This window comes from Mesitornis unicolor, unplaced genomic scaffold (genome assembly GCF_000695765.1).
Source record: "Mesitornis unicolor isolate BGI_N332 unplaced genomic scaffold, ASM69576v1 scaffold22589, whole genome shotgun sequence".
NCBI lineage: Eukaryota > Metazoa > Chordata > Aves > Mesitornithiformes > Mesitornithidae > Mesitornis > Mesitornis unicolor.
Genome location: NW_010206834.1, coordinates 17,579 through 29,378, shown reverse-complemented (window position 1 = coordinate 29,378; position 11,800 = coordinate 17,579). Strand labels below are relative to the sequence as shown.

At 36.3% G+C, this 11,800-nt stretch overlaps 1 protein-coding gene across 1 annotated transcript in view; it reads right to left on the bottom strand.

The window, feature by feature from the left end:
* Positions 1 to 244: 244 nt before the first annotated feature.
* Positions 245 to 11,800, bottom strand: part of SKIV2L2 (superkiller viralicidic activity 2-like 2 (S. cerevisiae)) — a gene marked incomplete at both ends in the record, with an annotated part of 28,553 nt that continues 16,997 nt past the window's right edge. Inside the window, 3 exons of the mRNA XM_010191927.1 lie at positions 245 to 313; positions 583 to 755; positions 2,546 to 2,696. Coding sequence (XP_010190229.1) covers positions 245 to 313; positions 583 to 755; positions 2,546 to 2,696 — 393 coding nt within the window. The remainder of the gene's footprint in view (positions 314 to 582; positions 756 to 2,545; positions 2,697 to 11,800) is intronic.

Here is an 11,800-nt window from a genome sequence, read left to right as displayed (position 1 = left end):
TTATCCCAGACACAGGCAAGCATTTCCTCCATAAGCATGCCAAAAGTCAAAAAATTAACACAGGACTTAAGGTTTATCCCATCTCCTTTATACTTTCACTTCAGGAAAGCCTGAGTTTTTTGTAAATTTGGGGTGAAAGGACATTTTTTTTTCCTTTGAAGACTATGAAGAAAATAGCTGTATCTCATTTTCAGAAAAAGGAGTAAGGTATGTATTTTCCTAATGGAGAGAATGTGTATTTTACCTTAACATTGGATTTCTTAGAGAAATTAACGACCACTCCCCATCCAAAGTCATCACCTTCATTCTTCACCTGAAAACATTACAAGATGTTATAAAATAACCCATGCATAATCACATCCTAGCAAGCATATCTCTTTGTACTTCTGATATCTGTACATGGACTGTTACTCATCACAAAACCAGTACTTCTTCTAAATCACTGCGAATGTCAAATTGCTGCTTAGTATGATGCATGTAATTTTTCAAGGTGGTAAACTGTCAGAGACAAATGAACCCTGCAAATTTCACAAATAGGCAGAGATTTGAAATAAGAACAAAACGTAAGAAAAATCAGATTACCTTTACCAGTCTTCCTGGCTGTAGAAAGGGCAAGCAATACTTTGGTTTGTGAATATATTCTTCAATCTCTTTACCCAGTTTTGCAAGCTGCTGTCGAATTTTGTAGTATATCACCACATTTTCTTCATTGGGGATTGATATTTTGTTGTACTGTCCTTCCAGATTATTCACTCCTTTAATAAAAAGTTAAATCTCATGGGCATGAGTAACTTCACAGACTTAGAAATCAGTATTTTATCACAATTTTTTGCATTCATTTTCTACTTACAATAATCCATTCTCTGAAAAGCTAGACATGTATAAATGTGTCCATTAAATTTTATTTAATCAGAAATTAAATACTCAAAACTGTTTTAAAAATAAACGACCTTGAGAAAACAGAAAAGGCTAGACCTCCAATTGTCCAGGAATCACTGTTCGGGGGTTACATGGAAGCCCCACAAAAACTTGCAATAATTTGTAGGAGGGTATTCACTGCCTACCAGCGCTTTCTACCTACTCCTATGAAAATAAGATTGTTCAAAGAAGTCTTCTCCCAAGATGTCTTCCAACAAGAGAGAAACTGTTAAAAGATGTTCTTCATAACCTGTTTTAGGCTCTGATTTCATCAGCTGGAAATCACTATGTTTCTTCCTCCAACATTTTCACACATTATTTATGCAAATCAGTTTTTATTATAAGGAACATGCTTCGTTCTCTCACTCTGGTAATACCACTAGTAAACACAAACAAAGGACACATTATAAAGATCTCTTTTTCCCCTCTACCAACTCATCCTCTTGCAAGCTATTTGAATGCATACGGGTGACTCAGAAATCCCACTTCACTGGGACTTGAGAGAGCTCAGGGAAGTGTGCCTATTTTTAGCTGCCAACTTTTTAAATAAAAAAGCTAGTAATACATGCTCATGCCATAATTTCCTCTTTGATCTCAACAACCGTTTCCCTCCTTTGTGTTTTTAATTACAGATTAAGTCATTACAAAATTCTAATCCCCAATATGGTGCCTAAACAAAATATGTCCAAGAAATATGAAAAATGTTCTCCAGTTCCATCTCTACATAGCAATGCTGGAATGCCAGAATGAAGACCTAGGCATGCCAATTGGAACAGGGAAGTTCTCAGGAAATACATACTGTATTTGACTACTACTGCCTTAAGAACTGCACCTGTAAACTAACAGCAACTCTGCAAAGGGATTCAAACTGCCCCCTCTGTATGTCTATCGACACCAGAAGCACACGCACACTGTCTCTCTTAATATTCAATTAACAAATGAAGAGATGAACTGTTCATTCATCAGTGGCAAAAGAAGCAGTTACCCCTTCTGTTCTTAAGATTCTTCTGGGTTAAGTTTTGAAAGTGGCCTCACTCTCAAACACTGGCTGAAATATTTGGAAACTGACTTTGGGTCATGAAAACACACTATTTTAAGATCATGGCTCAGAATTTAGTTACTCAGTGGAGTGCAAATAATGTCTCCTCTTTGAATTTTGCTGTGTATTTTAATTAAACATTTTTCCTTTACTACTCCAAATGCAGTACACCCAAGTTTCTTATAGAGATTGTAATGGGGAATTAAAATTATGTTTCTTTTAGCTAAGTTCTGCATATCAAAAAGGAGTAAGACTTTTCTTCTCTGCACCTCTAACAAGCCTCAAGAATTCTGAAATTGTTTTTTCTTCTTCCTGTTCTACAGTTTAGCAATGTGACAACCATTCTTGTCTGACTGAGAGAGGAAAGCTCTCTTCACAGATTAACAGTGCGTAGGTCCTGAGAAGAGGAAATTACTCTCCCTGAAACTGTAACATAACAGCAAACGGTGCAGTGGCAACTGTTGGCAAGTAAGACAAGAACTGCATAGGTATAAACTCTTTTGAGGGAAATGAAGTGTAACTATCCAGTCTCACAGAGCAGCATCTTTTATGCACACCCTCGGGAGTACAGCATACTGTAATACTTACTTTCTACTATTTCTGGAATAGTTCTGTAATGTTGGAATTGATAGAAGGATTTTTCTAACATGTATTCAGGGTTAATATCCTCTACTCGAAGCAAGTTCAATACCATGTTGTACGTCAGGTGGAATGCACTGTTTAAAGGATCAGCTGAACCCTGTAAAAGATCCAAGAACTCTGTCCAGTTAAAAAAGTATTAATTGCAGCATATAAGAACATATCAAATAAATCAAGATGCAGTATTTTACTTAAGAAGCTGCTTTGATGGGCAGTACAACATGTCTTGAATTTAAATTATGTGTCTCATCAAGTCCTAAGCAATCTTATACTGAACATGTAACACTATTTGTCTCATTCTATCTGTAGTTACATTAAGATATTATAGATCTGAATGAAATAAAAAGTTCAGATTAAAAAGTAAGATGTTTCTATAGTCTGTTATTTGGATTCAATTATTTTAACTTTAAAATAGTAGTTATTGAACTATTGAAAGCAATCCATTATTTTAACACTCTGGAAAAAGCTACTTGCACACCTTTTTCTCTTAACACTTACTGATCACATTGCTGTCTTGGGATGTCTGTTCAAATATAGGTAGTCTACAACTTCATTAACTGATGTAATGCCTCATTATAAAATTAATTTTCTTTGCAAGGTGCTCAAGAGAGGTTGTGGACTCTCCACTTGTGGACACAGTCCTGGGCAGCCCGCTGTATGTGACCCTGCTTGAGCAGGGGGCTTGGACAAGACGATGTTCAGAGGTCCCTTACAATTCAACTAATTCTATGACTGTATGAAATACCACCTCACTGCACATTATTTCCTCGTTCTTATTTTCTAAGAAGATCTACTACTGCCCTCTGTCAGAAAAGGGTACTTTTAGGATTATTATGTTCTTACTCAAGAGGAAGACCTCATTATCATAAGAAGAGCAAACATTTAATGGATATACATTAAAACAAAACAACCAGCTACTCAAAGTACACACTCAACAATTAGACAGTATCCAAGGAAGATCTAGAAGATCTCAACACTATAATCTCTCTAAGTAAAAGGAAACTTAACAAACTGTCTCTAACTTAAGTGTGGCATAGAAGGCCATCCTGATAAACCAAACAAGAAGTCACTGCAATCAGATGAGAGAGACCCAAAACCTCTGAATTACGAAACTGCCCAACCGCGGTGCATAACCTTTCACCTAAAGTAGCGCTGGTATAAAAGGAACTGGTGCCTGACAGTTCTTCAGAAAGAATTCAAGGGGAATCCAGAAGTTATAAAGCAGAAACTTACAATTTCTGTGCAACAACAGGAGTGGAAATCAGAAGCAACAGACAGCTTGACAGAATACAGCAGAACAGCAGCAAAAACAGGCCTTTTCTAAAATCAAGTTAGAGGTCTAGATTTACAAGAAATGCAGAAAAGGCTTAGACAGGAAACTAGCATGGTCTGCTAAAAATACTACTAGATCACACCAGCAATCCACATAGTTGCATGATGAGGAATAAAATGGCAAGTGAAACTTAATCTGAAAATGTACTATAAGATGAAGTGCAACAGTTTGCAATGGTTCAGTATTTACTGCCCATTAAAGAGTGACCTATACATGAAATAAAAGACATTTACTAAACAAGTAGTCATTTCAACAAGGCCTATGAATAAATTCAGTTATTATTAAACATTTTAAATTAATGACTAAAATAACAAGAAAATGAGGATGTTTCAAGACTTTTCATGCAACTATATGACTGCTGAAAGATCAACATATTCTATCAGACATTTCAGAAGCTCAGAGAGGGCTGACATTGTGAAACACACTCCTCTGCACTTTCTTTTAACCTCAAGATTTGCTTTACCTAAAACCAATTTATCTTCTTGCAACTCATTTCTTTGCCTTTTGCTACACAATAAGGTATCTAGCAGAAGCATTCCCTCATCATACATAATAAAAAAGCACAGACTATCAAAAAAAACTGATGATTAGTTTATATAGGCAAATGCTGAAATTTGGATCAAGTGCTCTCCTAGAGCAAGCTAAGTCTAATAGATTTTAAATTACATTGCTACATATACACATTTTTCTTTGAATTTTAAATGTACAGTCAGGAATTCTGAAACTACATCCACTGATGCACTGATATCAGATTATAATAAGAGACAGTTTGAATCTAAGACTCTTTCACATGTGAGAGATTTAAGAATACTGTAATCTCATTTGCTTTATGTAAGATATAGAGCCTTATGAGATTACCTCACAGATGCCAGAATCCTACTCACTGCATGATTGTTTCATCTCCAAAAAACCCCAGCTGTTACAGAGAAGCCTTCAGTATGTATTATATTAAGAAAGTACCAACATGAATACATGTAAAACAGATTTACAATAAACCATACAGCCTAATGTTCTAATTTCCATATCCAAGTCATTCTAGCTTACATGTGTGAGTATATCATAAATACACACGTAGGTTTTCACCTCAAGTGATGCACCACAGAACAGAAACACCTCTTAAATCAGATCATGAAACATGATTAATTTAAATTTAACATTTAAATGCTATCATAAAGTGAGAAAACAAAACAACGAACTTTATACAACTACAATATATGCACAGAACATGACAAGAGAGACCAAACAACTCCTGCAGATTCACTTTAAAGGCTTTTTAAAAATCAGCACAGTTCAACTGTGAAGAACTAGTGATTTAAAAACAATCTTAAAAACCCAGCTATTTCAAAGATTATATAAAGCAGAATTATTTGAAAGGCAGCATTGGAGCCAGTTGCTGATGTGGCAATTTTCATTATAAACACATGTTCAGCATTTTATAATTTGAAAATAAGATCATTCTATTAAGACAATGCAGTTAAAATACGAATCCCGTTTTGGCAAAAACTGTGAATTGTTACTATTCCTTCATGGCAGAAAACATATCTTTCTCCAGGTTTCAGAAAATGCTGTTTCCTCAGTGCTGTTCTCTAAGCAATACTACATTCAAAATAAAAAGTTGTGAGCAGCTTATTTTTTTCAGTAAACTGGAACTGTTATTTCTCCAAATTAAACAACTATAATGGCTTTACTGTACTACACCTTCAACACAGCCATTGAATTCAGCAGCATGCATTAGTCTCTGCTGACTACTCCGGGGTAGACTCGTATCTAACAGGCAGCAATCACCTGGATTCCTCGCTTAATTTACCTAGTAACAACATACACATTTTACAGTTGTATTAGGAAACGTTACAGCAAAACACAGTTGTTCTTCTGTCCTAAGCACAAGTAAGACAATCAGCGCTTTCTGATAAATTACAAAGATTGGCATGATTACTGAAGAGACAATTTGTGGTTACCTAAAGACACCTGTCAGATACGTATGGTGGAGGGAAAGAAAGAACAGGAGGGAAGGTATATTACTGACAGGAAAATGGAAAAGGTGGGGCTTCCTTTCCTAAATTGCTCTCAAAGAGCCTTCACAGTATGAAGTGTTCAACTATCCTGGATTTTGCTTGCTGCTAAGATACAACGAGAGGCAAATCAGTTTAACTTATATTTTCTCCATGATGGTTTGTTCCTCTTGTAATCTTTTCCTCTGTGCAAGCCCTGTGCCACCAGCTCACAGATTGAATACTTTTCTTTCTTATTTTCTTAAAAATACTTTGAAGCGTGTACATGACATTTAGCTCACCCTCTACCATAGTTCCTCCCACAACAATTCATCAACTGCCTCTTTGACAAGCTAGGGCATGCAATCATCTGTCTCAAGTTCTCCCACTCTCTGAGGAACCTCTCCCTTGTCTCCACAGAAAAAGCTCAGGTTTAGAGAAAGGAATAACCACCAATCTCTCATGCAATAGATCAGGCAAAAGCCTAACTGACCAGAGGTGCAACAAAAGCTGATGAGGCAGACTGCCTTGAACCAGTGTCCAGAAGACACTTCTGAAAACACACTGTGTCCATGACTGGGACATGTCTCCCATGTTGTTGGGAGAACTATGATCCCAGTTTTCCTGCCTCCTTTCTGCAGGTAATCCTCCTCCTCACCCCTTCAAGAAGGTAGTCCTCTCACCCCAAATTTTCAACAGACAGTAGCAACAGATTAATTCCTGATTTTTTCTTTTCAATAGAACCATTTTGCAAGCTTTTTTATCCTGTGGTTAAGAACTGTCTGGATACATGAGAACAGCCTGGATATATCAACTAAAGTTCACAGAAACTGATGACCTACTTTGTGCACTTACAACCACTTCACTTTACCAGTAGCACCCTTTCAAGTTTTCCAAGGTTTGATTTGCAAAAGAATGGTTGGTTCAAGTTGATAATGTTAAAAACCAAGAACATGATATTAACCAATTCACTACAGAAATAATTTAGTCAAGAACCACCTGTAAATTACAGCAGCTATGCACTGTGCCCTGTTTAACTGCCAACAGTTTCAGAATGGGGTCTTTTCTTATCACAATCAAATAATCCAAGAGGGCATTTCTTGCTCATATAAACTGGAAAGGTACAAAGACTTGAGCAGAGGAAGATTAGTGTCTGGAACTGATATTCACAGGGATTTTTTTCACATCTTTGTATTCCTGTTAAGACTTGGAAGCCTTGTCTAACCAAAGATGTGAGAGTTGTCATTGCTGCATTATGGCAAATAGTGTTGAGCAATACATACATTTGGTAAGTGTTACTCTCTCTGTTCTCTCTTACAGTGGTAGAAAAACATTTACATTTTCAAAACCATTCCCACACAGAGAGAGGAACAAACTTTGCTCAAAACTTTCTTGCGCTCCAGCCTCTCACGGAAAACATGTACAAAGCTTTCACAGGGAACAAGAGATGACAAATACTGCTTGAAACTAACTCACGGGGACAATATGAACTAAAAAGATGAAAGAGATAACTTGCAAAGCAACAATAAAGTATGTTTCATAATGACACAGATGAGATACACTACATGAAATATTTTATGCCATTTGGTCCACTGACAGTTTCATTTGCCTATCAGTGTTACCAGAAATAAGCTGAATGAATGAGTTTCCAAAAAAGAAACAAAGAACTGCTTTACAAAAAGAGCAAAGAACAGAGCACATTGATGGTATTTTAAAACGTCTCATTTTTTTCCTCATAAGGAGGAAATAGGTACCCTTCGCTGCCTGTGACAGTCACCATTACAATCTTCTATGAAAAAAACTCATTAAATAAAAATGCAAGTGACTGCCTGATACAGCTGTAAGACAAATACTAATTAACAGCACACCTTTTCACCACATATCAATAATATAGTTACCACATGAATAATTAGATCTCTTGCAGAAATATCAAAAAGCCTGGATATTTACACTGATAACAGGATTATCCTGGGCTACATTAGCATAACTGCAAAACCAATTATAAGCCCTTTCTGCAGGGTTATTTCTAACAGACAATGGTAAACCGCTATTTTAAGCACAAATTTATTTCCAATCTGGCTCACTACTTTGCTCCAAAAACAGTTGCACCAACACAAACAGAAGCCACTGTGGGTGGCAAAGGACTGCTTTAGCAGGCTTTGCCGATGAGAATACCTCAGGCTTGGGTTCCACAAATGCTCCAGCTGTATTAAGAGACTTAAAAGGAAAAAAATGTATCTTGGTTTCTCTCACATGCACCTACCAAGGTTTGAAGTTAGTTCTGAATAACTGAGCTTCTCAGTCATTTACCCTCTCTAATACAATAGTTCCTACCATTGTAACTGTCCTTAGTTTTACTTCAGGCTGGTAGCTCCAAGTTCTGGTCTTACTTAAGCTTTTTGTCTTCCTTCTGAACTGAACAAACAAAAATATACAAAAAACCCTACACACTTGTACTGAGGCATCCCAATTAAACAAAGCAATATTTAAACTTCCAAGCAAACTTTTAGAACTACAAACACTTAATGCAACATAAATATCATACTTTAACTTAAAAATGGTCCATCCCCTCCATACCAGGATCATAGCATTGCTACATGAATTGCTCAGCAAAGAACACAAATGGATAGTGAAAGGAAAGGTAATTTAACATGTGCTCAACACCATACTGTGCTAGGATTCTTTTGGATCTGAGCTGGCCTGGTAAAACTGTAACTGTATTTGTATATTACACTTGGGAGAATAATTTTGCTTTTGCTAAGCTGGATGAAATCAGAGAAAGCTGAAATGGAAAAAAACAAATGGTATCTGTATCTACTCAGAAGCCAGCTGAGATCCTCAACATTACTTGGTTTCAGATTTGCTACTATAGGTATCAGGTCAGCCATGTGAAAATCTCCAATTTCACTAAATATGCAGTATGTTTTAACTTAAAAGCAATGTGTGCCCTAGTAAAGACTCTATACTTCAATAAAAGGTTACATTTAAAAAAGGAATTGTGTCTTCTGTTCATCTCACACATACCTCTTAAGAATGAAAAGAAAAAAAGTCTAGCTTAATCAGTCAAAATGCATTTACATTTGTAGCAATGAGTTTACCAAACGGAAAGAAAATTTCCCAAAAAATCTGTTAGTTGGAGGGAAACTCCTTTCCACAGACTGCCCAAATAAAACTTCTTATAACACACGGTATCAACAATCACTAACCACAATTAATAAATAATACCAGTTAGCTTAGTCCTACTGGCTCTGGAAAAGCCTGAGGTGAAGTTCAAGAGTGACAAACCATTTTACATGCCATCTGATGCACCCTATCCTCCCACATTTTGGTTGCAAACATCAGGAAGAAGAACTATTTGCCGTTCTCTTCTACCTGCTGGCTTGCATAATTACCTACAAAACTGTGACCCTGTTCATGATGACATTTGAGCATCTGTTCTTCTTAAAACAACTGAACTCTCCATGATTTCATGCTAAAATCTTGTTAACTTTAAGGACATTTTACATTAAGGTTAGAAGTTAAGTAACTTCCCAAGCTGAAGCCTGGAAAATTTCTGCAGTGCAAGCTTCGTAAGAACAAGAAATGTTTGGCAGTTTAGCATAAAAATAAAAATCTAGCATTAAAATTTATTTTTAACTATATTTGTATAAAGCTTTCAAAATGCAGTTTTGTTGAGATTCTCATCTATGTCACAACTTCAGATTACAAGGATCATTATACTGTCCTAAATGCACCAGTGACGATCTATTTCTTTAGACTTTGCAACGGCTTTTCAATGAAGTGTTAGTGCCAACCTCCAGCTAAAGCCTACTTCTCTTCCAAACTAGGTTTGGGTAAATTTCTCAAATCATGAGGTATTTATTTTTTTCCGTAAGAGTAAGCTCTGAGTCAAACCAAAGTACAATAGTATAATTAAACTGGCATGTTAAGCTGATGTTTGCAGAGGGACTGAATGCTGATGCAAGACAGTCTCACTAGAAGGCTTCACCTGCTGTCTTGTGTGTGGTCCTAAAGAACAAGACTAAATGCAAAGCTGTTATCTGCTACTCTCACAAGTTATGGGAAACTAACTGAAATACAGTTTGCTTCTCTAGAAACATCTTTAAAGCATTTGGGGAAAAGTAAACGGAAAATCCACACACGGTATAGCTTTAAAAGGGGCTGACAAGCAGTACTAAATATTCTGCGGAGCCTTTATCATAAGAGCGAAGCAGTAAGCTGTATCATTCTATACCAACTTCAATACAGGCCACCACATTTTGCACAAGAAAACATTTTTCACAGACACCGTATCAGGATATCCTCTTTCCAAAGAAGCTTGTGCTATAATTTTGCTAAACACCGTGCTAAACAACAGCTACGCTCTAGTCTGCATCTGGTTACTAGCAGATGAGCAAGGTTACTACCTTGAGCTTCCTCACAGGTTGTCAGCACCATCCTGTTCTTGCCATGCATAGTTACCAACCTCAGCTTTTTTACTTCACACTGTGCTAAGCATTTCATTTCCAAAATGGGCCTCTATTAATGCTCTACCCCAAGCTTCTTGCCTGATCATACAGTAACAATTCAATACAGTTTGTAAGTGCAAAATCAGAACTCAATGTAACAGAATACATCCTACCAGCTGAGAAAAATCCTGTTCACTGGAAGGATCTTCTAGTCAAAGGAAATCATGCGAACTATCCCACACTAATAATTTAACAAGTATGATGTTAATGTATATGGGTATTCTAAAGAGTAACAAAGACTAATAAGTTTTGGACTGTCTTAAATTTACCTAACAACAACAAAAATTACACCCAAAACCCCAACCACTCAAACAACAGAATCTGCACTTTTACATTACATAATTTCTGAAGTTTTACTACTTTTCAAACCAACTCAAGAGCATGCATAACCATATTTATTTTAAAACACAGGAGCAGACACATGGCCTATCAGTCAATACCAGAAAAGCCAAAAGAAGGAACAAGTAAAAGATTAAATGAACTACTGCATAAAACAGTATTTCTTTCCTACACATTAATCACTGTTTTTCTTGAATTCTGATTTATCATAGGCAAGAATCTTAGTTGCTTGATACATTTCCTATGTTAGAAATCCACACAAAATCACTGGTGCCCAAGACTTACTGTCAATTCCTTTGGCTGACAGGTAGCCAAAATTAGCAAAAGTACAAACCTCCAGCAATTTAATCAGATAATTCCTGTTCCAGAAACTTTCTCTTCTAGCAACTGAAACTTCCCATCACCTTCTCACCATTTCCAATCTTATATTTATTGTCAATCAGCATAAGTGTATTTATTTTAGTAAAAGTATTGCATTTCACACTTTCTTTGTACTTGGAAATCTGAAAGTATGCATAGCAGATGATTCAAACAAAAAATGTCTAGTGATGCTACCTCAATTATAAGGGAATGATGATCTGCCCTTTCAAAATTAAGAAACTTTCTAGCAACTGCAGAGTGGTCATCTGAGAGAGCTGTGCAAACAGGCAAGAAGTTAAAGAGAAAAGTATTAAAACTGTCTGAATTGCTATCCTGTTCATTTACCTAGTACAATAAAACAACCTAATAGTCAAAATAAAATACAAAAAGACCAGACAGGTTTCTAATAGCAGCATACAGGCCAAATAAGCACAGTACTGCCAACTCTATAAATGAAGAAGGCCCTGCTAAGAAGCCAGATGTAGCTAGTGGAATATGTCCTACAGCTTGGCATCATGGCACTTTATGTTCCACACAGAAATGACAAGGAAAGCATAATACTGTATATTTTATCTGGCTAGATGAGTGTTTTCTTCTGATTTTCTTTCAGTCCATTTAACTTCTCCTGTGAAGGAATAAGCAGATGCAAAGAACTGATACACTCAAATTCAAG